General features: G+C 62.1%; 1 protein-coding gene across 1 annotated transcript; it reads left to right on the forward strand.

Moving 5' to 3' along the window:
- Window positions 1-1,236: 1,236 nt before the first annotated feature.
- Window positions 1,237-26,865, forward strand: LOC113929772 (tubulin polymerization promoting protein). Its single transcript, XM_027606905.2, has 4 exons — window positions 1,237-1,325; window positions 13,688-14,008; window positions 22,114-22,267; window positions 22,425-26,865. The coding sequence occupies exons 2-4, from the start codon at window positions 13,692-13,694 to the stop codon at window positions 22,617-22,619; spliced, it is 666 nt and encodes a 221-aa protein (XP_027462706.1). The 5' UTR covers window positions 1,237-1,325; window positions 13,688-13,691; the 3' UTR covers window positions 22,620-26,865.
- Window positions 26,866-27,272: the final 407 nt, after the last annotated feature.

Consider the following 27,272-nt stretch of genomic DNA (forward strand, 5'->3'; position numbering starts at 1 on the left):
CCGGCACCCCCTCTCTGGTTCAGCACCAGCACCCCTTCTCTGCAGCCCCAGTACCCCCTCTCTGGTTCAGCGCTTCAGTGTGCTCTGTGACCTGGCTGGAACCGGAGGTGAAACCCAGAGCTGCACTCCTACCCGCTGAGTCCCATGGCCTCTGAGAGCCGGGCAGAGCCTGCAGGGGGTTGTGCGTGGGTGGAGTCCCGAGGGGTCTCTGTAGCCAGGAGACTAAGGACAGAGCCTGGAGTGGGTGCGAGCGTGGGGTCTGTGGTCAGGAGGAGAGGGCAGAAGCTGGGGTAGACCTTGAATAGGTCGGAAGGAACCTCAGCAATGAAGCTGGAAGTGACCTAAAGGTCAGCCCCCACCCCCAGGCTGGGCTTCCCCACTGGAGGGGGCCCCTGGGGGATAGAGAGGGAGACCCCTGCACGCCAGGTCGCAGGTGCGGTACCTCCTGTCACTAGGCGGAGCCAGCCTGGCAGGGAAGGAGCAGCTGGTGTCACCCAGGAAAGAGAGAAACTGGACGAGAGTTCCGGGTTGCTGCTTTCACACACGTGACCACGGGGGCCCCCCTCGAACGGAGGAAGAACGAAGGCCTCAAGGCTGGGCTGGGGACGCAGCCGCTGCTCGTCCCGGGGAAGGCGGCTGGGTGGTGCCTGGTGCCCCGTGCCCGGTGCCCGGCACGGCCCGACCCCACCCAGGCGCGGGCCGCACGTTCCCGCTGCCCCCAAACTTCGGGGCGTGGCCCATTCCCCGCGCTGACCTGAGCCCCTTCTGTGAGGTCCCAGCACCCCTCCCCCGCCCTCCCCGCCACCTTGGGCCGCCCGGTGGGCCCGAGAGTCCCCGCGGAGAGGCCAGCGCCCCGGCCGCTCCACCCGCAGGCCCGTCCGCGCGCGTGCTGCGGACCGCGGGGATGCGGGCGGGCCTCCGGGGGTCCCGGAGGGCCAGGTGCGGCCGTCCCCGGCCCACCGCCCTCAGCTCGCCTCCCCCGCGGGTTTCCCACGCCCCTGCGCCGCGCCGGCCTTGTAAGGCAGAGGCGGCGCTCAAACCGGCCTCCGTGCCCTCCGCGCGCTCCCCGGGACGGGAGGAGCTGGGCGGGGCGGGGCGGGGCGGGGGCCCGAGGGGGCCGGGGCGGGCCAATGAGCGCGCGGGGCGGGCCGGGCTGGGGGCGGGCCAATGAGCGCGCGGGGCGGGGCGGGGCGGGGGCGGGCTGGCGGGGGCGGGCGGGGCGGGGCCGACGGGCCCGGGGCGGCGGGGGCGCGGGCGCACGCCGGACACCCGGTCGCGCGCGGCCGAGTCGCGGAGGCGCCCGCTGCAGTCGCCGCATCTCCGAGGTAAGCGTCCGCAGGGCTCGGTCCGGGGCGCCGGGCGCAGGACACCCCCCCCCCGACCCGCCGCGCCTGCCACCTGCGCCCGCCGAGCCCCCTCCCGGCTGCGGCCCCCGTGCGTCCGTGCGACGCCGGCCCTGGGCTTCCCGGCGGTGGGCTCTGCGCGCTCGTGCCCCCGGGGGCTGCGTCGGGGGCGTGGGTCTGGGGGTGCAGAGGGCGCGGGCAGCGGCGACCGCACGGCAGACAGGTGGGTTCATACATGGGCTCCAGTGAGGCGCTGTGGCCTTTCCCGGCGTCAGTGCTTCACGCGACAAAGACGACCCTTGCAGCCCCTTTCCCCGTCGCACGCGCTCCGCGCCCCCAGACCGCACGCCCGGGGCTGTCCACGTCCAGCTGCGCGGACCCTGTTTGCCGATGCCCAGGCCCGGGGTGGCTGCCGCCCGCGACAGGGAGGGGATCAGGCTTAGAGGGTGTGAAAGGGAGCCACTGTCCTGCCGCGCGAATTCTGGCCGACCCAGGGCCACACCAAGGGCCGGAATGAGCCTGATGCTTTGGCAGAGACTGCGCGTCGCCCCCTGGGGGTCCCGAGACCCCCCCCCCCGCAGTGTTTGCGTCACCATCCTCACCCCAGGTGAGAGTGTCGGACCTACAGTGTGCAAATCCAGAAGCTTCCCGGAGGGGTGTTTTGTTCTCCCATCTAACAGCCGGCTGGCACGACTGATAGATTCTCTCCCGCACACCTCTGGGGAGCAGGGCCCCGCCTCTGAAGGAAGACCGGAGGAGAAGCCTTTATTCTGGGGTTTCAGTTATGCAAAGGTAGCCCTGAAATGAGGGGGCAAGAAAATCCATTCCTGCTACCCTGGTCATGGACATTTTGACAGGCGTTTTGCGTCTCTGATCATCAGACACCTTTTTGGGTAGCTGGCTATGCTGTCATCCATCTGCGTGCTCATTGGCTAATTCACCTGACATTTACTGCATGCTGGCAGAGTCTCTGGGGGACGCTGAAAACAGGACCCAGGGCTCAGCAGGCCTCCCTGCACTCCCCACTGCCAAACTCTCAGGGAGCACCCACTGGGGGTGGGGGGGGGGGGGTCAGCCCCGGGCTCCTGGGAGGTGATTGGTCAAGGCTGACCTGAATCCTGAGTGCACTGGGACCCCGGGGGATGGAGTGATGGGGACTCCAAGAGAGCTTGGAAGGGGCAGGCAGTGGGGGTGGGGCAGTGAGCAAGCCGGCTTTGATGGGTGCCTTAAACCGGATTCCGTGACCCCATCTCTGATACCAGCCGCTGCTCCCATCACATGGTCCAAATCACAGGGCTCTGTGAGGGGTGATGGGGGGAGGGGTGCTGCTGAATTTCCTGGAGTGTCTGCAGAAAGCTGCCGCAAGAGGGTATGTGCGCTCTCCTGGGGAAAGGCTGTACAGCTCGTGATTTCCAGACGGCTCCCTGACTCAGGAAGGTGCCATAATGTAAAATGCCTGTCCGTGTGTGCGGAAGAACGGGGTGATGGACATCAGAGGCAGATGTATTCTTATCTTCCTGGTGTTGTTTGGCTCATCTTCCTGAATGCCTTGAAGTTGCAGTAAATAACTGTTGTAACCATATACAAGGTTATAAATCCTCAAGGTGGAAAACGAGCAAATCATGAGAATTTCATAAAGAAATTTAAATCATTCATCACTGCTTGAGATTTACGAGGGGGCTTTTAGCAGCCACACCGTCCTGGGGCGGCAGAGCGCTCCCGGCAGGAGAGGCTGAGAATTAAAAGCTTCCTCTGGGAGAGGCCCTGCTGCCTCCGAGCCAGGCCTATTTATAGTGATGTTGCTGGTGAGGCGGGAGGAGCACGGACGAGATGCCATCTGGGGATCTTGGGACCATGGGGCAAGGGGCCCTGCTGCACCTTGAAGTATCAGGTCTTCCTTGGGCCGGGCCTGGCGCGCCACCATCTGGACCTGAGGGCTGAGTCCACCTGCGCCACAAACCCTGGGCAGGATCGACCCACGCTCAGCCCCTGCTGCTGAAGCAGCAGGTATTCCGGGAAGGAGGGGGTGGGGCTGGGACGTGGTCTCCAGCTGCCCTGTGTGTGGGGCGGGGCACAGCCCTGGTGTCACAATGCACAGCATGGTCCGTGCTCAGCAGCCCTCTTCAGAGGGGGAGCCCCCACTGCCTCTGAAAGTCAGTGCCCGGGAATGGCTTTGATTGGCCCTGGGGGCTCAGGGAGGGCGCCTCCAGAGATGGCCCTGGGGAAGGGCAGCTCGCCACAGGAGCCTGGCTGCTGTCTGCAGGTCTCCTCCGATGCGGGAGTCCGTCTGGCCGCAGGCGCCACCCCCCCTCGGGCGACGGCACACTATGGCGGCTCCCTTGTGAGTTGTAAGGTAACATCCAAACGCAGGACCTTTTTTGATGAAGAGTCAAAAGTTTTCCACAGTGTCAGGAAGTGACAGTTTCTGACTTGTCTTCCCCGCGCTCTCCCAGAGCCTGCGCTCCTCTCCTTAGCAGAGGGACCTGTGGGCCTGTCCTCCCGGGAGCACGTCCATGCCGCCACACGTGTGCCCGCGTGTCCCCGCGTGTCCCCACGTGTCCCAGTGTGTCCCGCGTGTCCCCGCGTGTCCCCAGCGTGCCTGTGTCTCTAACTTTCTTAGCATAGTGCAGTGCCCCCTGTGGGCTCTGTGTGACCTCCTGCCCTGGGCCACGTTTCCCCAGATCCCATCCTGTCACACCCGTGTGACCACCTGTCTGCCAGGCACCCGGCAGGTGTCAGGGCTGCAGACGCAGCCTCCACTTGGGAAGCTCTCTCTGCAGTGGGGGGGGCCACACAGCGGCCAGCATCCTCCAGTGACCCTGCGTAGGCCTCACCTGCCCCTCGTCCCATGTGCACCTAGGAGGGGTCAGCCAGGTGGGCAGGTTGTGGGGCGTGGGGCGTCGGTGTGGCCCCTGAGCCAATGTTAACTCAGGTGCCCCTCAAGTCTGACCCTGCAACCCTGGGTCTCGAGCTGTCCATCAAAAGCCCGTTCATGCCCTCTTATCTGTCCAGGTACACACGCCGCCTACAGACTGTGTGTGCTTCGCGGTTCTTGCTGACCCTCAACCCCGCTCTAGCCCTTTAATGCTGGACAATAGACTGCCCCCAAACCAGGGGGTTAGGACAGGGACTGTATTTGCTTTGCTTACAGATCTGCCACCCTGCAGGGCTTGGTGTGGACGGCGGTCTCCAGTCCCTGACCGCGGCTGGGGGTCTGCTGGTGGGGCAGGACCACCTGAGGCCACCCTTGTGGCCAGCACGAGGCTCCTCTCTGTGCAGGGCCTCTCCAGAAGGTTCACCTGTCCCAAGAGAAGCAGGGAAGCCACATCTCTCCATCGCGTGGCTGTGTCCTGGGGTGTAGGCCGCTAGGGACGTGCCCTGGCTCGAGGCGGGAAGCTTGCGGGTGGGAGATGATTTCTTGGTGCTTCTGAGAACCAATTGTGCAGTCCCTGTGCCTCGGCCCTACGCGGCCCGCCGGCCCCTGGGGTCAGCGTCCCCCCCCCCTCACTGGCCTGCTCTCTGCAGGCGGCAGGGCCTGCCTCCGTGGGGAGACAGCCCCCTCGGCCACCCTGGTTCTGACTCACCACGGCTTGTCAGCTGCCCCCACGTCCGCCTGCTCTGAGGCTGTGCCTCTCAGAGGCACCCCTGCAGTAAGTGCCCGTCCAGGGTCCTGCCCATTGTAGGGTCCTTCACAGATTCGGGGGACAAGCCGCCGTTTGCTACACGTGACAGGTCTCCTCCCCAGCCCCGCGTTTCTCTCCCTTGGAGATGTTTTCTGACGAACAGAAGTCCTTGTTCTCAAGCTGGCGGCCTTCATGAAACACGAACTGTGTCCTTCAAGGACAGGGGTCCCTGAGTGACAGATCCTTCCCCATGCCAAGGACATCCGATGCCCTGGCTCTTCGGCCTTTCCTGCTGCGCTCCGTGAGCACCCGAGGTGGGGTGGAGGCCTGTCTGCGTGCGCTTCAGCTCTTGGCGCCGTTTGAAAGCACGCTCCCCCCAGGTTCCCGTGCACTGGCCCCGGCGTCCCACGGGGGCTTCCTGTCCCTGCACCGGAGGGGGCCATCTTTGTTTCCAGAGCTTTCCATGCAGTCTCGACGCCCACGGAGCCCATCTTGTTCTTGTCTCAAGATCACCGGTGCCCACAGCCCTTCGCTTGGATGCCCAGATGTGAATATTGTTGGAATTTGTATCTGGGTCAGATGAAAACTGCGGCTGAATTTAGGGACAGTGGATGTCTTTATTTAGATTCCAACCCCTGTTTATGTCATTACTTAGACCTTTTGTTTCTTTCAACGACAGAGTACCCTGTGTCAATGGTCTTGTGCATCCTTTATGAGGTTTGTGTTTCTTCACGATATTTTAAATGGTTCATTTCTAAATGCTTTTTACCATCTGTCTTTGCTGCCACATGGAAGTGAGGTAGACCCCCATGTGCTGACCGTGTGTCCAGAAACATTGCTAAACCCACTCGCCTGATTCTAATAACCGAAGGACTCCCTTCGGTTCTGTGTGTGCCTGACGCTAGAAACTGCAGAGAGTTTTACCATTTTTACATCTTTATTTCCTTTTGTCTCATTATACTGACATGGTGAATAGAATACTTGCTTGACTTGAAAAGAAAAGCTTTCAATATTTCGTTTTAAGTGTGATGACTTTTTTAGTTTTTTGCAGGCAACGCTTTTTCTCAAATTAAGGTTTTGTTCTCTTCTTCCGATTTGCTAAGAATTTGTGTGATGAATAGGTGCTGAATTCCACCTGAGGCTCTGCCTGCATTTACTAAGATGCTGACGCAGTACTTACTCCCCATCAGCGTGAGGGACTGCGCAGACGGGTCCTCATGTGAGACGGGTCCTGCATTCCTGGCACGGCCCCAACTTGGTTGTAAAGTGTTGATCCTTTTTATCTACGAATGGATTCCCTGGACTAATATTTTGTTTAGGGTTTTGAAGAAAAGTTTATATATCTGTGGCCAGCTTCGCAGGTCAGCCTGTGCGTGTGAGCGGACTCGGGTCCGCACCGGGGTCGGGACCTGTGCCCCGCAGCCCCTGCGGCCGCGGCTGCCTCGCCCCTACGGCAGGGCTGCTCCACGTGCGCCTTAAGCCTCCCCTGAATCAACAGGCTTGTGTGCTGCACCCCTCCTCCAGGTGCCTCCACCGTAAGCCAGGACGGGTCTCTGTGCGGGCGGGCGTCCATTGGCCATTCCTCCCTGGGAGCCCATCCTCTGGGGCCCCCGGAATCCGGCCCTGCCTGCCCCCCGGGCTCTCCGTGCCACCACCTGGCTCCTATCGTCCACGGCTGCTCTGGGCCGGCTGTAACACAGAAACTTATCCTGCCTCAGTTCTGGGGCCAGAAGCCTGGGATCCAGGTGGGCAGGGCCCTGCTCCACCCAGAGGACCCAGGGGAGGGTCCGTCCCTCCTCTTCCAGCTCCCGGGGTTCCAGAGGTCCCTGGGCTTGTTGTTCCGCCATCACGTGGCCTTGTGTCTATCTGTCCTCTTCCAAGAACATGTGTCATTGGATTCAGGGCCCCCCAGGGAGTCCAGACCTCACCTTGAGATCTTTAGCTTCATGACATCTGCAAACAAGGTCACATTCACAGGCTCTAGGCGGTAGGGTGTGGACACACCCTTCTCAGGGTCACCGTTCACCCCACTACGCTTGCCTCCTGCATCGGGAGCATACCTGGCATCCAGGTCTCTCAGGCACTGGCCGGGCAGTGTGCTGGGGGACAGAGGGAGGGCTCAGCGGCCAGGAGTGTCCTCACCCAACCCGTAGGGCACCTCCCACAGGGTGGGTACCCGACCGGTGGTTCAACCCATGTGCCAAGATCAGAGTGTAAAGTGTGGGTAGCGTGGCCCCTGTGTCCTCGGGTCTGGCGTGGACTTGTGCTGAGTGCCCTGTTGTGGGAGCATTGTAGGAGAGCTTTTAGAGAAATCGCGGCCCAGATGGTAAGCCGTGGGATTCAAGTCAATTCTTGTACGGGTCTGGGCAGCAGTCTGGGGGCCGCCTCCCCTTGCCGCTCCCCTGTCCTTGGTTCTGAGGCCCTCTCTCAGGAATGGGGGTGTGCCGTGGTGCCCCTCCAGCCATGTCTCCCTGGGGGCTCTCTTTTGGCCCCCACACCCTTCGTTTTCTTAGATCCACATGCAGACATGCTCCGCTCCACACTCCTGGCCACTGGTCTCGGATTCCCTGTGAAACTTGCTGAGGGAAACGGGGGCTCTCCCTGACTTCACTGGCCAGAGAATGTCCTGCTATCATGGGGAAGGGGAAGGTGACCCAGGGGCCCTCCTGGGTGGGCGGGTGGGGGTTGAAGATGCCCTCACTCTGCCATAGCTCCAGCCTTCCTCAGTTTCCCTTACTGGAAAAACAACTGCCCCATGAGGCTGTCTTTTGAAGAGTGCGCAGGCTGTCCTGGGCCCCTGTCCTGGCTGCCTGGCCCCCTGTGCTGGGCGCCCCACGGCCTGCTCCCCCTCGCCAGCTGGACAGCAGCTCCCCAGGTCCAAGGCGGGGGCTCCCACAGTGACCTCGCTGAGGTCAGGTCACTGTCCAGGACAGCCAGGACGGGCCCCTGGCCCCGGATGCTGGGTTTGCTGCTCTGAACTCCCGTTTGATCTCAAGCAGGGGGGTCGGGTTTACTCCTCCTCGGGCAGCTCCTTGGGGCAGCCACGGCCTGGGGCTCTCCGGGGTGCCCGGCTTCAGGATCTGTCTGGGCCTGTGGCCTGCGGCCCAAGTGTGTCCTGCTCACACACCCCGGGTGGCGCCAGACCTTGTGCTGGGACTGTGAGGGGCCGTGCCAGGGGTCTTGGGCCGCTTTCTCTGCAGTGGGATTCCTGCCTGTCCCGGTGTCTCGCGGGAGCCCGCAGCTCAGAAAGGCCTCTTTGTCGGCCCCTGGAAGGCTCTCACCGCCTGGAACGGCCCTCAGCTGGGACGAGTAGTCATTCACATCGAGTGTCTGAGGCAGCCACGGAGTGGGCAGCCACGTCATGATAAAAAGTGTGAACAATTGCCAAAGGGCCGTGTTGTGCTCAAGTGCATTGAGAGAGAGAGCTGAGGACACAGGCGTGGGGATGGTCCCGGGTGCCCCGCAGGGTCTGCGGGCTCCCGGTGGCCTTCGTTCCCCTCTGGGGCAGCGCCAAAGGTGAAGCAGCTCTGGACCCTGTCGCCGGGGCCTGGGCGCTGGCGGAGGCCATAGAGCAGGGAGGCGAGCCACGTGGAGCATTCTGGAGAGGGCCGTCCCACGGGGCCTGGTACCCGTGCGCGGCTGCCTCCCACACAGCCTGCCAGGGAAGCCTCAGGGGCAGGGCGGTACACACTCCTGTCCTTCAGTTCTCTTTCTCTTCCGTCTGCACACTGTTCACAGCCTCTGGGTGGTCACGGAGAGCCTGGCGGCACCCAGTAAGGGACCGCCTGCAGCCAGGGCCTCCCCTGGGGCACCCTGCGCTCAGCTGGTCACCAGGCATGCTTCTGTGCCCGTGAGCTCTGAGCCGAGCCAGCTTTATCAGATTCGTAGGAATGCTTGTGTTTCCGGGGCCCTCGAGGTTTCTTGTACATGGGATCTCATCCAGGACCCCGAGCCTCGGGGTCCCGTCAGTGGTCCCAGTGATATAGTCTGGGGGCTTCAGCACCCACCACTTCCCCTGGACCAGCCCCAGGTGTAAAGATTTGGAGGATGTGGGGGGCGTCCCCATGGAAGTGAAGACCAGGGACGCTGAGCGGTAGCCCAGGGAGAGCCCGAGTGACATCCAGAAGCTTCCCTCTGATGCTCCCACCACCAGGAGCCCTTCCGCCTGCAGGGCCTGTGGTGTCCGGAGCCTGTTTCTTAATGCAGCTTTCAACACAGCGTGTCCCCCACACAGGCTCCTGCACACCCAGAGGGGTTGGTGCTTTGCCTGTAGCGGACGAGGTTAACCTTCCAGCTGCTGGGGCAGGGGGGCTGCCAGGGAGCATTGAGCAGCAGAGCTCGGAGGGGGCTCCCACCCAGGCCTGCAGGCCTCTGAATCACCATCCCCTGTTCACATCGGGAATTCTCCAGGGAACTGCACAGGTTCCGAGGACACCCCAGTCCAGTTAGAAAGAACATTTGGCCTCTTCTGGGTTCCTGGTGGAATCCAGGTGCTATGGTTGCAGGATGTTTCCCGGGGAGACTGGCTCTCTTCATGCGCCCACAGTCTCCACGGCTTGGGCTCGTCCTGAGCCGCCAACAACACATGTAGCTGGGGTTGGCCCCCGTCAAGGATGTGCTTACTGAGTTTCCGGAGGCCTGGAGTTGCAGAGTCAGGATGGAGCCCGGGAATGTGCCCGCGGCCTCGGGTGCCTCAGAGCAGGGCCAGGGACAGGTGGGCAGGGAGGAGAGCCCAGCATTTCCCAGAGGGTCCCTGGGAGGCTGGTCAGTACTGCTATGCCCACCACCAGACCAGAGGTTCCCAGTGAGGGGAGCAGAGGAGGGCTCATGCAGCGCCCAGGGAGGGTGATGAGAGCCAGCGGTATGTGGCGGGGGTGGGCGAAGGGGGTCCTGCGGGAGCTCTGCGTTTCCCTGTGGCCTGTCCAGGTTCCCAGACACATGCATCCTGCTGGCCCCCACCCTGCGCCAGTCTGCCGGCATCCCTGGGCTCCCATTCCAGTGTGAGTGCAGCTTATCCCCAGAGCCTGCTCACACACACACCTGGCCCTGCTCACACACACACCTGGCCCTGCTCACACACACACCTGGTCCTGCCAACACACACACTAGGCCCTGCCCACACCCACACTAGGCCCTGCTCACACACACACGTGGCCCTGCTCACACACACACCTGGTCCTGCTCACACACACACCAGGTCCTGCCCACACACACACCTGGCCCTGCTCACACACACACCTGGTCCTGCTCACACACACCTGGCCCTGCTCACACACACACTAGGCCCTGCTCACACACACACCTGGTCCTGCTCACACACACCTGGCCCTGCTCACACACACACCAGGCCCTGCTCACACACACACCTGGTCCTGCTCACACACACACCAGGCCTTGCTCACACACCTGGCCTTGCTCGCACACACACCTGGCCCTGCTCACACACACTAGGTCCTGCTTACACACACACCAGGCCCTGCTCACACACACACCTGGTCCTGCTCACACACACACCAGGCCTTGCTCACACACCTGGCCTTGCTCGCACACACACCTGGCCCTGCTCACACACACTAGGTCCTGCTTACACACACACCTGGCCCTGCTCACACACACACCTGGTCCTGCCCACACACACACCTGGTCCTGCTCACACACACACCAGGTCCTGCCCACACACACACCTGGCCCTGCTCACACACACACCTGGTCCTGCTCACACACACCTGGCCCTGCTCACACACACACCTGGTCCTGCCCACACACACACCTGGTCCTGCTCACACACACACCAGGTCCTGCTCACACACACACCAGGTCCTGCCCACACACACACCTGGCCCTGCTCACACACACCTGGCCCTGCTCACACACACACACCTGGTCCTGCTCACACACACCTGGCCCAGCTCACACACACACCAGGCCCTGCTCACACACACACCAGGCCTTGCTCACACACCTGGCCTTGCTCGCACACACACCTGGCCCTGCTCACACACACTAGGTCCTGCTTACACACACACCAGGCCCTGCTCACACACACACCTGGTCCTGCTCTCACACACACCAGGCCTTGCTCACACACCTGGCCCTGCTCACACATACACACCTGGCCTTGCTCACACACACACCAGGTCCTGCCTACACACACACCTCGCCCTGCTCACACACACACCTGGCCCTGCTCACACACACTAGGTCCTGCTCACACACATGCCTGGCGCAGCTCACACACACACCGGGTCCTGTTGCAGGCACATCACTAACAGGGATTTCCAGCGCTCTTGGTCAGGGCCCTGTGTGCTGATGTCCATGTGGTGGCTGATAGTGGTTTGTCAGGGTCTGTCCTGTGTCACCTTTTCTGTAAGTTTAGTGTCAGGTGGCAGTCAAGGCTTAAAGAGGTTGCCAGGGAAAATCATTCTGAAATGGAACCCAGTTCATTTTGGAAATAGAGTCCTTGGCATGGTGCTTCTTTTGAGCATAGATGGCTCTGGAGGGTTTTAGGGCCAGGGAGACCCCATGGTGTCTGAGAAACAGGTTTGCCTGGCAGGGGAGAGGGGGATAGTCCCTAAGTCTGGTGGACGCTGAGCGGGGCGGTCAGGCCTCTCCAGTCTGCAGGGGCCCCTCTGGCTCCTCCTCCCACTGCTCTGTAATTCCAGCCTGGCAGGGCCTCTCCAATCCCGTCTTTGAAAATGCAAATTCAGTAACACAGTCTGTCCCCACACCTACTTCCACTCCTGACCCATCTGGCCGAGGGCGGAGGGCTCACACAAGCCCCACAGTGCACCTGCCCTGGTTCCCTCCCCCTCCTGCCCTCCTGCTCTTCTCCAGGGCCCCCCTCCCCTTACAGCTACCCCCACCCTGCTGCCTGGGATCCCTGAGCTGGCCTGTGGTGGGCGGGCCTGATGCCGACGATGTGAGGGGCACTTTACAGGAGCCTCCCTTGGCATCTGGCTGCATCTACACACCACGGATCCCAGCTCTGCGCTCACATCCCCCTCCATCACCATCCCCCCAAATTCATACACATCCCAGGAAAGCAGGTGGGTAGGTCAAGGAGAGAGACTCCAGGGATTCACAGGGAGTGGGGGGTTGTGGGTTAGGAACTCCTGGGGTTTCCCCACCCCGAGCTGCTGGAAATCCTCCCATTGAGGGAGAGGGCAGGGCATTCGGACTGCCAGGTCTGTGGCCAGCCAGAATGATCCCTGGTCACACCTGGTCCCACCTGATGGGCCTCCACTCCCACTGTATGTTGATTTGGCTCTCCTGGGGTGCAAGGCACGGGAGAGTCAGGCAGGGGGTGCAGGGGTGACGGGGAGGCCCGTGCCTGTAGGGAAGGCCTTCCCGGGTACAGACTGCCATCCTGGTTTCAGGAGGGCCTCTCTGGACAGCTCCGTATTCCTGTCCAGGAGCTGGAGACCTCAGGTTTTTTAAAACTAATTTTATCATTATTACCTCATTTTAGAAACAGCACACGGATTTATCAAAGGATAGAAAAGAACACACAGGGTGGGAGCCCTCCCTCCTCAGCCCCAAGAAGCTCCTGTTTCAGACAAAGAAATGGTGTCAGTGACAACACTGGAGAGGGCTGGCGTCACCCGGCCTTTGTCCCGGGTCCCTGGGAGGGTCCCAGCAGACAGGCATGCGTGTGGGAGCCACTCTCCTCATGCTGGCCGTGCCCTGTCCACACGGGTCCTGGTTTTCTCACCGGTGGTTGGACTTCTGTGCTACCATGGCGGGGCGGGGGGGCAGATGGGGCCGCGGGGGGCCCTTGAGAATATTCAGTCCAGTGGCTGAGCCGCACGGGCATTGCTGACAGTGGGAGTCTGTGTGATCACCGTCCACGTGGCCACCCCCAGCCCCTGGTGCCGGTCCTGGCTTCCTCTGGGCAAAAGCTGGTGCTGAGTTGAGAACTCAGGTTTGGAGCGGTGAGGGGCTGGGCGGGGCGGCCCCCGTGAACTGTGGGCTCGGGCACATGCCTGCTGTCCTGGGCGCTGCTGTCCATCCTGGATTCTGCATGTGCCCAGGGGCTTGTTCCCTTTTGCTGAGCCCCCTGAGGCATGGACGGCCGCCCACAGCTCCTCTGGGAAGTGGCTCCTGGGGACTCAGCTGCACACCCTTGCAGGGCTTGGGCATCTCATCATCTGCTGTCTGGGCCACTGGCTGTGATACAGGGAGGGGGCAGCACAGCCCATGTGGTCCACAGGGACCCACCCGGCTTGGGGGATCAGGTGCCCCGTGAAGGCAGAGACTCATGGACAGGTCAGGGCAGGCTCCACTAAGGTCCCGGCGGGGTGCCTCTCAGGTGGCCTCCCCTGCATGTGCGTCCCCACCCTGGGCACCCCGTGCGCTAGGGCAGCACTGAGGTGGTGGCAAACAGCTCTGGGTCCCCCTCCCCATCCTGTGGTGGGTGCCCTAGGAAGCGTGTCATCCCAGGGAGGACTCAGTGTCATGGTGGCTGGCAGGGAGTGACAGGAGGGGACCTGAGCCCCGCAGGGGGTTGGGCTTTCGTGGAGGGCCTGGACTGTTTGGGAACAGCCCTTGACCCACAATGGGGCAGCTGGGAGGAGCAATGCCGTGTCCAGAGCCCTGCAGTGGCCTCCTGGCCGCACTCTGCGCCCTTATGAGGGCCCCGCCACGTCCTGGTGCCCATCCTGCCCTGGGTGCGACCGGCCAGAAGCGTGCTGACCTCTCTCTCCCTTCCTCCTCCTCCTCTAGCAACATGGCTGACAGCAAGGCCAAGTCTGCCAAGGCCGCCAACAAGACACCCCCCAAGTCTCCGGGGGACCCCGCAAAGGACCGGGCAGCCAAGAGGCTGTCGCTGGAGACGGAAGGGGCCACAGAGGGGGCGGCTGCTGCCGCCCCGGAGCTCAGCGCCCTGGAGGAGGCCTTCCGGCGGTTCGCGGTGCACGGGGACACCAGGGCCACGGGGAAGGAGATGCACGGCAAGAACTGGTCGAAGCTGTGTAAGGATTGCCAGGTCATCGACGGGAAGAACGTGACCGTCACAGACGTGGACATCGTCTTCAGCAAAATCAAGTAAGTGCCACCCAGGCCTCGTGCTCGAGACCCCCCCACCCCACGTGGGCTTTGTGGCAAGCGGGCGGTGAGGAGGTGCTCGAGACCCCTCCCTTCTCGGGATAAGATGTAAGATGCCGGGGTGCCCAGGTCGGGGGCACTGCCCGGGGGCCGCTGCACCAGCCGCAGAGCTCCCACCTGCGGGGGCTGCTCGGGGGGCTGAGTGTGAGGCGGGGAGGGGCGGGCGCGTCGCCCTGGGCTCTGGGGGACGGTCATGCTTGAGCGTGGAGGACAGAGCGGTCGGCGTGTGTCTCCAGCCGTGGACTCGGTGACTGTGAGCAACGTGTGCGTGCGCACGTCCTTCGTCCTGGATATGGGGGAGCACGTCAGGCTTCATTACCCCTCCATCTCGCTGGGCGCCTCCGGCCCTGCAAACGTCATGACCACACCTGAGAAAAGGAACAGTGTCCCCCAGGCTACCTGGCATCTACTGCTTTCCCTCACCTGTCGTGGAAAATAGTTTTCAGAGTATTTCTGGCACGTGTCCATCTCGGTCATGTGTCGCGGCCACCACGTGACACCCCTGCTCTCCCCGTTAATGGCCGGGCTCCTCCGTGCACTCAGCAGTGGATGGCTTCCTCCCTCTGCGTCCCCAGCGGCTGTGACTCCATGTCACCGGACACCAGTGTGTCTCCATCCCCGGGAGGTGTCTCTGACTTCCCGGGCCGACCCGAGGCTGAGGGGGACAGCCGTCACCATCGGGCACCGTGGAACCAGCCACACGTCAACTCTCCCCCAGAGCTGGGGGTGGAGTAGCCCCATGGGCAGTTCCGAAAAGTCAACTGTTAGGACCCAGCAGTGCCGGGCACTCACCAGGCAGAGGGGACTTGGTCTTTCTGGCCCCAGGGGAAGAGGTAGAACCAGTCAGAATTTACAGTCCAAGCAGGGTCCCCAAGGACACCATAGCTGTGGGACTGGGGATTCTAGTGAACCCTCCATTCCTGAGGCCCAGGGTCAGAGGGGAAGGGAAAGGTGGGGTGCAGCTTGGGGAGGAGGTGAAGGCGGGTGACAGTTGCGGGGAGGAGAAGCTCTGTGGTTGGTACGGGGGCCCAAGGTAGAGGCCTCATCACCGGGACCAGGCTGAGGCCCCGGGAGCCCAGGGGAAGGTGTTCGGCCGGCCTGGCTGTCCCTGCCCATCTGCTGACATCCGCCGTGTCCACGGGCGGGTGGGCTCTCCAGACCGCTGGGGTCCCTCTTCAGCAACCTGGTCTGTGCAGACTTGGTACAGAGGGGAAGTGGTCCCCGAATCTGGATGGCTCTCCAACACAGGGACCACTCCTCTGATTAGGCGTCCATGTGTCGTCATCTGGGCCCGAACCTCCAGCCACTGTGTCCCCCCGACGCCCACCTGTGGAGGCTGAGGCCACAGCCCGTGGAGGAGTGAGCGTGGACAAATCAGCCCCCATCTGTCCCCGGCTGGGCACTCACGTCTCACCCTCCTCCACGTGTCCTGGGTTTCAGTTTCCCTATGGGCTTCAGCTGTGTGGAGCTTCGCCTCTGGGCTAACCCCTGCCCGTCCCAGCCCTGCTCAGGCCTGCTGGACCCTGACTGGTGCTGTCCCCCTTCTCACAGATGCCCGGCCCGGCTGGACCCCACGCACCGGGGACGTGTGTTCCTAAGCTCTCTCGCCACGCCTCTGGGGCCTCCGCTAGTCCTTCCTCGGCTACAGGCTGCCCCTGAAGATGGAGAGCTGTGTACCGCTCAGCTGGGTCAGCCTGACCCCCAGGGCCACCCCCACAGAGCAGGGGCCACTGCACATGGGAGCTGAGGGGCCAGACCCTGGGAGTCCCTGGTGGGGTGTGGCCTCATGGTCAAGGACATTCCCAGGAGGGGCGGAGACCAGGTGGAGGCTGCATCACGTCCTCTCCTGTGTCTCCGAGTGGGGGGCTTTGGGATCTTTGGGGACCAGGGAGCCACACGGAGCCGGCCTCTGCCCATTCCCCACAGGGTGCCGGTCTGGCAGCCTGCAGGGCCCAGCTCTCTGTGCCCCCCCCGGGGGTCTCCACATTTGCTGTCCCTATGGCCCCGGGCTTGTGACCAAGGGTCCGACTGTGGAGGTGCTCTCGGCGGCAGGCACCAGGCTCCTTCCGGCCGAGCGGCTTCAGAAGCTCACCGGGGTGGCAGGCCTGCTGTCCTCGCTAAGAAATGTGAAGCAGCTGTGTGTGGGCTTCCCCGTGGACGGTCCGGCAGACCGTCCAGGCTGGCTGCGGCTGTGGTCAGCCAGCCTCGGGCATGTGGTGCTGCCGTTGGCCGAGCCCGAGGGCCTGACCAGAGCCTGTGGCTGCGCCGGGAGGGGTCTCGCACCGAGCTCACTCAGTGGAGCCGACGGGCTCCCGTGCACCAGCCAGGACAGGGAAGGAGGGCATCAGCGGGTGGAGCAGAAGGGCTCACGCTCCGGGGCGGGGGCGGGGGGCAGCAGGAGCTCCGATGACGCCCCGCAGGGTCTCCCCATTCCCTTTCCTGGGCATGTCCTCCAGGCCTTGACCGCTGGCCTTGGGAAATCCTATGCATCCAGGAGACACAGACAGACCCAGGAGCAAGGAACCTCAGAGCCGTGTCCATTGGGGAAGGTTCCAGAAGGGCTGGGAAGGAGGTAGGAAGCGGCATGTCCAGGGGCGGGTCACCCCACCCTTGGCGCTGGCCTACACGTCGAACTGCCAGGGACAGGTGATGGCTTTCAATCCTTTCTCCAGGCTGCTGAGGGCAGGCATTTGCACACGTATGCACACATGCACTCAGAGCCCACACACACGTGCACAGTTGCGTGCACACACTCACAGGTAGAACTCAGGCTCTCCACACCCTTGGTGGTGGGGAGGTGGCTCATTCTGAGGACAGGTGCCCTGGACAGGCCCCAAGACCCTGTGTGCAGGCAGCACGGGCAGCCCACCACCCAGGCAGAGGGACAGGGGCCTTCTACCCAGCTGCAGGGCGCTGGCATCACTCATGTGAGCACCAGGAAGGGAGCCCCATCTGGTTGCTGCCCCTGTCCCGGGAGGCAGGGCATCAGCTGCTCAGACACTGGGGGCTGAGTCTTGGCCCATGGCTCCTGGGTGCAGCGGGTTCCCTACTGTGGAGCGCAGGGCTGTTTGGGACCCCCGGCGTCTCCGCCTCAGCTCATGTAGGGGGGAGCTGTCTGGTGAGTGGGCAGTGGTGGCCCCAGCCCAGCAAGGGGTCACCGAGCTGCGGCGGCCACAGGGGTCCCTGCCGGGGAGCGGGTGCAGGGCCCTGGCCCGGACAGGCTTGCTGGTCACCCTGGAGGGTGTGGCGGGGGGGCCCACGCCCTTGTCCCTGAAGGGGAGACCGTGGGGTCCCAAGGGATGGGCTGGAGGACACCAGGAGGCCCCGAGGAGCTGTTAGAAGTGTTTTTATTTGGCCCTGTGAGTAGGGCAGTGTTGGGCAGGGATGTGCACGGCCGGGTCCATGGGGTCTCCGGACACAGGTTTTCGGCAGCCACGGCAGAAGCGCCTTCGCGGCGTGGGAGCCGCGGACGTGGACCCGTCAAGTGGCCGCCCGGTGGAGAGGCGCCCACTCTGTGTTTGCGGGCGGTTGCCATGGCTGCGCGGGCGGTGGCGCCAGCCGGGGTATCTGCGGGCTTTGTTTAGGGCCTGTTGCCACGGCAGCGCTTGTTTGTTTTGATGTTACTATGTGTTAAATTTTAAACAAATTTCTTGCAGCTCCACACCAGGTCTTGACTGAACACTATTGTTACCCAGACAAAGGTTTCTGCACCCTCCCCTCCCCGAGGAGCAGACAGGGTTGGTCTCAACTATTAATTAATCCAGACTCGGTGTGCGCGGCAGGAATGTCACCCTGACAGACGTGTCCCCAAGACCACGTCCCCTTCCAGCCCGCCTGCATGCTCGGGGCCAGGCACAGGTGGAGAGGCCAGGCCCGAGGGGGCAGAGCGCGGCGGGCTCTGGCCACGCACACACCTGTTTTCTGGGTGCTGTGTGTTCACAGATGGGCCATGTTTCCTGCAGCCCGCTGCCGGCGTCTGAACAGGTTAGGAAGCAGCAGGCTGGCAGGGCTCCCTGGGGCCTGTGGGCCGCCCACCCACGTCCCCCCGCTTGCTGCACCGCCCCCGCCCCTCCCCGGCCCCGGCCAGGACACGGTGGGAGTGGTCTCAGGCAGGGAGCTGGAACAGCAGACCTGGGCCTTCAGCCTGAGCGCCGACACCCTGCCCCGCCGTCCAGCACCCGCGGGAGATCCCCCAGGACAGCACGATGGTGAGGTGGGGGCGCCCACAGGAGGGGCGGGGGCCGCCGTGACGTCCCAGAGGAGCCGGCCAGCTGGGCTGCCCCAGGCTCCTCCCCCCAGGCGGGGGGCATCCAGGTCAGAGGGCTGTCAGAGTGGCCATGTGGCCCAGTCCTTCTCTGTGGGGCCCTCGTGGAGCGCCTGTGGTGGGCAGCCTGGCGCATCTGCGGACAGGGGCCAAGGCCACCCAGAATGGGAATCGGGAAGTTCCTGGCCCGACAGCTCCTCACCAGGTTGATGTGGTGCTGGGTCCCGGTGCACGACAGCCTTTTAAGAGGATGACCTTCCCCAAACACCCAGAAATGGTTCAGTGACCTCAGTGCATCTGTCCCCACAGCCCAGCCCCCACCACCACCAGGAGGTCGATTAGGACGGGGTGGGGGGGCCGCCCCAGCCCTGCACGAAGCACGCACGAAGTTAGGGGGACACGAGGGGGGCTTTTTCCTTTTGGGGGGAAGTAACTCAGAGTTGGCGCCACAGCTGCCCCTCCAGGCAGGTCAGGGCCTGCACAACCCCTACAGACCCCCAGCATCATGGTGGTCAGAGGCAGTGGAGAGCCCTGGGCAGGAGCGGTGGGGGGCCACTGTGCGCCAGGAGGGTGTGACGGCAGTCGGTGGTCCTCCTCGAGCACCCGGCCCGGGAGCTGCTCCAGGTCACATGCACGGTGAAGCCCCCCCCGCAGGGTTCCCCCCACCCCTGCTGGGAATATCCCAGAGGCCCCTTCCCACTGAGCCCCATCAGGGACTTAGGTGGATTCCCACTGATATCCTGGCAGCGAGGCGGCTGCCTGGACAGGTCATCCAGGGCCCTGGCTGTGCTGGTCAGGGGTGGCAAGGAGAGCCAGCAGCTTTCTCCCACCCCCGGGTGACAAGTTATCTGTGATGACCCAGCACGCTGGCTGCCACCCCTCAGAGAGGTGCCCCTGGGAGTGCCCTCGATCCTGGTTCACGGAGGTGCTGGGGAGGTGGTGGTGGCCCCATGCTCGATCCTACGGCATTTCAACCCGGAGCCCGGGAGCCTTCCTGGTGTTGGCCCGGGTGGCACACACATACATCTGTCTTTGGAGGGCTGCACTGGTCCCCTGCCTGGCTCCCAGATGCCCCTGGTGTCCCTGAGTGACCTCTGGCACTGACAGGGTCCAGCCCCCTGCCCGCCCGGAGTTAGGTCTGGAGGCCTGGGTGACACGGGGCTTGGGAAGCAAAGTGAAGCCCCAGCTCACAGGGCCTTGTGTGTGACCAGTGACCCCACTACTACTGGGCAGGCTTTCCAGCAGGGCGCTGGCCGGCCCGGCCTGGGGTTCACTGTGGGGACACCCTCCAGTTCTGTGAACTCTGGAGAACAGGCTCACTCTGTGTAATGTGACCAGTGTCTATGGGGAAGAGACAGGCATTGTCATTCTAGAACTTGCTGGGGACAAGCTCTCTGCAGCAGGGCGCCGGGTCCCCTAGGGAGAACTCCCTGCTGGGCAGTCATCATGGGGACACTTGGGGACACCCAGCCCAGCCAGGTGGAACGGGCAAGTCAGCCGTAGGCCTGCACGTCCACCAGATCTGAATGCGGCCTCTGACGGGAGCCCCTGTCGGCCATCCCCCCACCCCCAGCCCCAGTGACTCACACTGGTGGCGCCTGGTGCCAGTCACCGGGCTGGCCGTCAGGCCTGGCACCCACATGCTACCCGGGCAGGACGTGAATAGGAGACAGGAGTGCCTTGGATGGCCCAGGACAAACAAACAGGGGCGGCAGGGCACGCGGGGTCCTCCGTGCAGGGCAGCTGCTGTGGGGACCTTGCCGCCCGGCCTGGTTTGCTCGGAGGCTGATTGCTTCGGGAGCAGAACCCACTGCCCACCGCCGTATCTGAGGAAGCCCTGCGTCGGCCGGGTCCCCAGCCCCTGCTGCACGGTCACAGCTGGGACCAATGCCTCAGGCCGGACGCGGGGCCGTGCCCTTCCTGACCGTGGCAGCGTGTCCCCTGTCAAGTGCCCGCGAGCCCCCGTGCGTGCTGTCCGGGCCTGCGCTTGGCTACGCAGTTCATGTGGGGCTCCGGCTGGTTTGTCCCGCATGGAGCCCAGGCATGGGGGGGTGGGAGCTGGAAGTGCCAAACTGCCGGGGTGGACGCCCTGTCTGAGCGCCCAGCTGCCCACAGCCTCCCGATGCTGGTGCGGTCGCCCCGTCAGTCACCGCAGCCGGCCGCGGGTGTGCCGCGGGCCCTCACGGGGGTCTCATCTGCGTCTGGCTCACAACGTGAGGTGGCTCTTCGCGGGCTCGGTGTTTGCCGCCCAGAGTCTCCCTGGACGAAGTGTCTGGGTCAGAGCTTTTGCTCACGGGCTTCATCCTGGGTTTTCTCTGTCGCTGAGTTTGAAGGGTTGTCCTTTTGAGGTGTGTACGTGTTTCCTCCCAGTCTCTGGCTTGTCTTGGAATGAAGGACGTGGTTTTTAAAATTTGGGTGAATTCCAATTCCTAATTCCTTATTTTTTTCTTTTATGGACTGTTACGGTGGTATTTCTAAGAAATCTTTGCCTCACCCAAGGTCACAGAGATCTTCTCTTAGGTATATTCTTCCAGAAGTGTACAGTTTTAGGGTTTATGATGAGCCCAGGACTAGAAGTTAATTTGGGTGCATGCTGCAAGGCGCAGCCCGGGCTAGGTGGTCAGCGGTCTTTCTCTGCTGGACCCCTTTGCTCCTTTGAGGGAGTCCTTGTGCTGGGTTGTGGTCTGCTCGGCCCCTCAGCCTGTTCTTGGCTGTTCCGGGCCCTCTGCTTGTGGACGGACGTCTACAGAGCCGCCTGCCGGGTGCTGCGGGGCCGTCCCACTCAGGATCCTGTGCTCACAGGGTGTCCCTGCGCCGCGGGGAGCCGCCTCCACAGGACCTCTTGTTGTGAAACACTGACAGCTCGCTGAATGGATCAGCAGGGGAGAGCCAGAGTGGCAAAAACGGTTTATAGCTAAAACTACACAAGATGCGGAGCCAGTCCAGCACCCTTCTGAAATCCTGTGAATGGCCCGCAGTGGGGAATGAACAGGGCTGCACCTGGCCCCCGGTGCCCCTCAGGTGGGCAGCCCTGGCCTGGCCCCGAGTGGCTTCCAGGCAGGGGCAGTGGGGGTCCCGGCAGGTGGAGGGCAGGCCCTGGGCCCACGCTGCTGGGCGTCCTGGGGAGGCGGCCCCCCATCCCTGCGTGATAAGGGGGACACCGGGCTTTGGCGCCGCCAGGCAGGACTCGGCCTCCGTGTGGTTCAGCCGAAACTCGCTTCTTGCCCTGACTTTTCCTCATGCTCCAAGTGGACGCCACACACACAACCCGTTTAGAACCAGACAACAGCTTTGTTCCAATGTCCAGTTGTTCATAAAGGATGTGGTTCCTTTAAGCTTTTTCCAAGACAATTTATATTTGCTGCTGTTGCCCATGGCGACCGACTGTTGGGCATAAACAGTGCACACCAGGGCGGGGGAGGGGCGCATTCTGTATTTTAACATTACACTCAATTTCCGCCATGGGAGAGAGGCAGGGTCCCCCGATGTCAGTGTGTCCCTGGATTGGGGGTCCCCCGATGTCACCGGGTCCCTCAATGGGGGGCCCCCCGATATCACCGGCTCCCTGGATGGGAGGGGTCCCCCGATGTCACCGGGTCCCTGGATGGGAGGGGTCCCCTGATGTCACCGGGTCCCTGGATGGGGGTCCCCCAATGTCACTGGGTCCCCAGGCGGGGGGAGGGGTCCCCCGAGGTCGGCAGGTTTCCGGGGCACTGCTCAGCAGGGCTGTGCCCCGTGGAGGGGAGTGGCCCTGGCCGGCCCTGAGTGCTCTCTCCCTCAGAGGGAAGTCCTGCCGGACCATCACATTCGAGCAGTTCAAGGAGGCACTTGAAGAACTCTCCAAGAAGAGATTCAGAGACAAGAGTGGCGAGGAGGCTGTCCGTGAGGTGCACAGGCTCATCGAGGGCAAGGCCCCCATCATCTCGGGGGTGACGGTGAGCATGGCTGGGAGGGACTCCCTGGAGGAGCACAGCCCATGGGGCCTGGGGTCCGATGGCAGAGGTGTTCATCCCCAGGGGCGGGCTGATGCAGCTGCCCACGGCCTCGGCCCCTGGGGCTCACACGGGCGTGCCCCGCTCTCTCCCCTTGCAGAAAGCCATCTCGTCGCCCACTGTATCTCGGCTCACGGACACGACCAAGTTCACGGGCTCCCACAAGGAACGCTTCGACCCATCAGGCCGGGGCAAGGGCAAGGCAGGCCGTGTGGACCTGGTAGACGAGTCGGGCTATGTGCCAGGCTACAAACACGCAGGCACCTACGACCAGAAGGTGCAGGGGGGCAAGTAGCCAGCCCTGCCAAGGCCTGTACCACCTCACACTTCATTACATTCCTGTGCTCCCCGGTCAGAACTCAAGACTCTGGGGCCTGGGTGGCTGTGGGGGTGACACCCAGGCCTCCTCCTGCCTGGGGGCCAGCGTGCTTCTGACCCCCAGGTGGGGCCCCTGAACTCACTGACCTTTTGTAACACACCTGCCTCGTCCAGTGCTGGCCATCGACAAATGGCCTTTTCCAAAGTGTCTCCCGGGACCAGACCGCACTAGCCACCAGGCTTACAGGCCAAAGGGCCATTGTACAGGAGCCAGTGGGCCCCGGGGGTGAGTGGACAGACCCCGTCAGAGGTGGTGCCAACCTCCTGACCTACAGACCTCTCCCAGGAGACTCGAGGGCAACAAGAGCTAACTAACAGCAGCACCAAGAAAACAAAGTGAGCCCCCAACAGGACACCGTGCAGGTGCAGGGAGGTGGGACACGTGCTTGTACGTGCACAGACGCACACATGCTTGCAAACGCTCACGCACACGCTTGCGCACACATGCACACCTGTGCACACACCGCAGAACCAGAGGCTGCTGAGCAAGGGAGGGAGGTGAGCCAGTGGAAGGCCCCTCCGTGGACCAAAGGGACATGGTTTGAAGTGCGAAGCCCGGGGGCGTCAGAATGGAAACTGAGGACAATTCATTTCACTGCGCTTTTCTAAGAAGAAATAAGAAATGTGTTTATTCTCAGAATGGGTCAGGGAAGATTGGGAATACCCTGTTTCTGCCCCTTTCTTTCCTGCTGTCCGTGTCTCCGGGTCAGGAGACCCTGCTGGCTGAGGCTTCCCACGCAGGTGCTTTGCTGGCAGGACTGGGTGTCTTCTTCCCCGGGCCCTGCCCCGCACTTGGGGCCTCAGGGCTGTGGCTCCACGTGGCTGCTCCCTCTTCGCTAGCACACGGCCCAAACCTCAGTGGTTCAGTCTCCACAGTGAGTTGCCCCCAACCTCTGCAAACCCCTGCGAGTGCAGAAAACCACACAACAGCCAGGCCAGTGGAGGGCCCTGAGGCCCACAGCATTTGCCGGCACTTGGTTTCTCTGTGAGGCTGGACAGGGGGCAGAGGCCCGGGGCTCCTGTCATGGTGGCCCCAAGGGGACATGTCCCTTTGCACAAGTCCAGCCAAGCCTGGCGAGTGACTGGTGGGGCTATGTGGTCCTGGCACCGGTCCTAGGAAAAGCCCGCGGCAGCCTCCAGAAGATTCTTCCTGGAGCCCATCCACCCTGCCGCTGTTGTGTGTCCAGCGCAGCTGGCTGAAATAAAGACGAGCGCCGTGGTGGCACAGGCACCTGCGTCCCTGAGCCCAAAGGGCATGATGGTCGTTGCTGGGGTGGGGCGCCCCCCCGACCCTCCCGCGCAGAGGAGCTTGGGACTTGTGCTCCCATCCAGCACGGCCCCTGCGAAGGGATGGTGTCTCCACCAGGCTCCTCGCTCACGGGCTTGCCCCCACAACCCACCTGCGGTTGGCAGTAGCCTCGCCAGCAGCTTGCTTCCGAAGGTCTGGGACTTGCCAGTGCGTTCAAGTGGGGGAAATGATGGACTGCAGGCTTTGAGTCACTTGTAGGACACAGTCTCACCACTGTCCCCACTTCCTACCTTGGGGATCCTGAGCTGCCTGGCCAGGCCTCCACCCCAGGCAGGAAAGGCAGGAAAACAGAGGACCGAGTGCTGGGGAGGGAGAAGCAGGCGAGACACGGACCCCCACCCTGTGCCCCTCCATCCTCCCCCAGGCTGGACCCTTGTGACAACCCAGAGGCAAGAGAAGAGCGTGGGAAATGCATCTGAAGGCAACTCTGAACGCGACACGTATTTCTCGACAACAGGCGGATCACAAACCAGAAAACTGTGTCCAAAGCCGAAGAGTTTTTCCTTAGTGGTCATGGAACAGGCCTCCCCTCCAGACCCCGTGAGGCACCGTGTTGGGGAGCACCAACCACCAGAGGCGCGGGGCTCCTCCGCCTGCCCATTAACAGCTGGGTCCCCACTGCCACAGCTGATGACAAAGCAAGGATGCTGGAATCCAGCAGGACCTCGGCCCCCACAGTACGCATGCCTGGCGGTGAGCAAAGGGATGGGGGTCCCCGTGCCACTGCCTGTAGATGAAATGGATGTCCCCCTGGCCCTTCTCAGCCCCCCTCACCCCCAGGAGTCTGTCTCCTGTCCCAGAGCGGGGTCTCCAGGCACAACACCCTGGGAAACTGGGGTCTAAACAAGGGAAACCACACAGCTGCCCCCCCCTCCCTGGGACCCTGCCACAGCACCCTCCCCACAGCGGGAGCCCCCATTTTACACAAGAAACCAGCGCCACAGCCTATGGAGCCCAGTGGCTTGACAGGAAATCAACGGCTCACTTCTGACGAACGTTCCCAAATGCGTTCCTGAATCTTCTAACAGCACCTTCCTTTTGGGCTTGAGTGAGAACCAGGTGCACACAGCGGGCCCCCCTTGGTGGCCACCCCATCCCACAGCACGGAGGTCTGGTTGGCCACACAGGCGCGCTGTGGTCTCCACCGCTCCCCCTGCCTGTCCTGACCCCAAGGCCTCCTCAGACGGCATCCCCCGCTACCCTCCCGCCCCGTCAGAGCCTCCCCTCTGTCAGGAAGGAGGGAGAGGTAGCAAAGTCATGAGGCTTCAGTGGTCACCATTCTGTCAGCTTGAAATCATCTGCTCAATCCATCCCTGCACCGGGGTGTAGCCGTTGCACACAGAACATGTGCTTGGGCCGCACTGCGCACACACGCATGCTCCTCCGTTAGGGTCTGAGTAGGGAGAACACACAGGGCGTGTGTCGTTGCCGCATGTTTTTATGCTTCTACTAACCGTGGTTCACTAGAAACCCAACGTCTATCTGTGAATAAGCGAAACTGCACAGCACGCAGGAGACAGGACACGTTCTGTCAGGGAGGGCAGGGCTGACGGCATCTGAGCATCAGGAGGCAACTGGAGGAGGGCGTTCAACGCTGATCACACCAGAATACTTATTTATTTCTATTTAACAGGATAGGATAGGCAACGAGGCAGTGGTCAGTAACACAGTTAGCTTTACCAAAATGAAGTTCAAATCACGTAAGTTTAGAATGTTGTAGCAAAAGGTATATATTTATACTGGAGTATTTTTACACTTCTAATATCCTCAGTCCTAAGTTTGAGGCAGATGGAAATCGTATCAGGTGCAAGAAGCTGGGGGACAGGGACGCAGAGATGGCTCGCTGACACCACGTCCCGTCTGTACTGCTCCGTCTCCACGTCCCCATGGTCGGAGCTCAGCACAGGCCACGGGCGTCCCTCTGACTGCACGTTGGACAGGGGCTGTGGCAGTGGGCACAGGCTCGTGCCCCCACCCCAGGCGGCTTCTGTGAATGGTTTTATAGCCCCCGGCCACCCCGCTGTGCTCAGGCACCGTCTGTGGCTGCTTCTGCACCCCATCAACTGGTGGGGAGGAAACCTAACATTTTCACCATCTGGCCCTTGATGGGGAAGGCGTGTGCTGGCCCTGCCCTGCAGCCCAAGCCACAGAGGACCCCCTGTTGTCACCTGTCCCGTGCAGGCCAGGTTGACAATTCAGCTGTACTGTGAAGTTACCAATAGGCTAGAATGTCCTTAAAACACTGACCCTGAGTAGCTCCCCACCACGGATTTACTACTGAACACTTGGTGGAACTGGGCGGTTCAGGTGCGGCCCGTGTCCACGGGCGTGTGGAGTGCATGGCCCCAGGTGGGGCTGGGCAGTGGTTACCCTGACCTTTGAGATGCTTTCTCCCTTTAGACTCTTGAAAAACCGAACCAAGCCAAACAACAAAGGAAACCCGCACAACTTAAAAGAAACTTGAAAGGGATCGTTACTACTAGTTTGTACTAAGTTTTTTTCAGGAAAGGGAAATAAATTTATATATATATGCAATATATTTTTACACTGTTTTGTTACCATTAGGGAGCTCTGAGTGTATCACTTTATCAGTGTATTGGTAAAGTAGCGTCGGCGTCTTGGGTGTTCTGACTCAGAAAGGCACATCTGCGGGCATCTAAGAGCTGCACTCACCAGGAACGTCTATGGGATCGGGGTGGCCCTCCCCAGACCTGTCAGAGCTGCTGTCAAGGCCTGGCTTGCAAACCTTTAGTGAAACAGCTCATGTCTGTCTGCATATTTCTCCTCCTGTGTTCGCTGTTGTTAACATTGTGTGTCAAATTGGTAAAGTGATAAATAAAGGTGTTGAAATGTGGATCTCTGTTGCCCTCAAGGTGCAGTCACACACGGGGCCCTGACATTTAACACAGAGAGGCCCTGGGAGGGGTCTACTCCAGCACTGGTGCAGCCTCAGGGTGGGGCCCGGACCCAGGAGGCTGGACATAAAGTAGTTATACACACCTGCAGCAGCCACAGAGGTAGGAATGAGGTTCTCCGAGAAGTTCCAACCTGAAACCCTAGGCCAGTGAAATAGTTTTCAAAAAGGAAGATAAAGGCATTCTAAGACCGTAATGGGAATTTCCACCAGTAGACGTTAAAAGAAATTCTAAGTGCAGAAGGAACATGACCACGGATGGAATGTCTGGAGGGAAGTGGTGCAAAGAATAAACTTTAGTAAATACAGATAAACAGTGTAAGTAAGTGCTTTCTGTGGGAATAAAG

The sequence above is a fragment of the Zalophus californianus genome, chromosome 5 (assembly GCF_009762305.2).
Source record: "Zalophus californianus isolate mZalCal1 chromosome 5, mZalCal1.pri.v2, whole genome shotgun sequence".
Taxonomy (NCBI): Eukaryota; Metazoa; Chordata; class Mammalia; order Carnivora; family Otariidae; genus Zalophus; species Zalophus californianus.

What these genes read in the sequence shown, in the direction of transcription:
- LOC113929772 (XM_027606905.2), top strand. Translation starts at nt 13,692, where the DNA reads ATGGCTGACAGCAAGGCCAAGTCTGCCAAGGCCGCCAACAAGACACCC. An exon ending in ATCGTCTTCAGCAAAATCAA is followed by an intron (nt 14,009 to 22,113) that starts GTAAGTGCCACC and finishes TCTCTCCCTCAG; the next exon opens with AGGGAAGTCCTGCCGGACCA. An exon ending in CCATCATCTCGGGGGTGACG is followed by an intron (nt 22,268 to 22,424) that starts GTGAGCATGGCT and finishes CTCCCCTTGCAG; the next exon opens with AAAGCCATCTCGTCGCCCAC.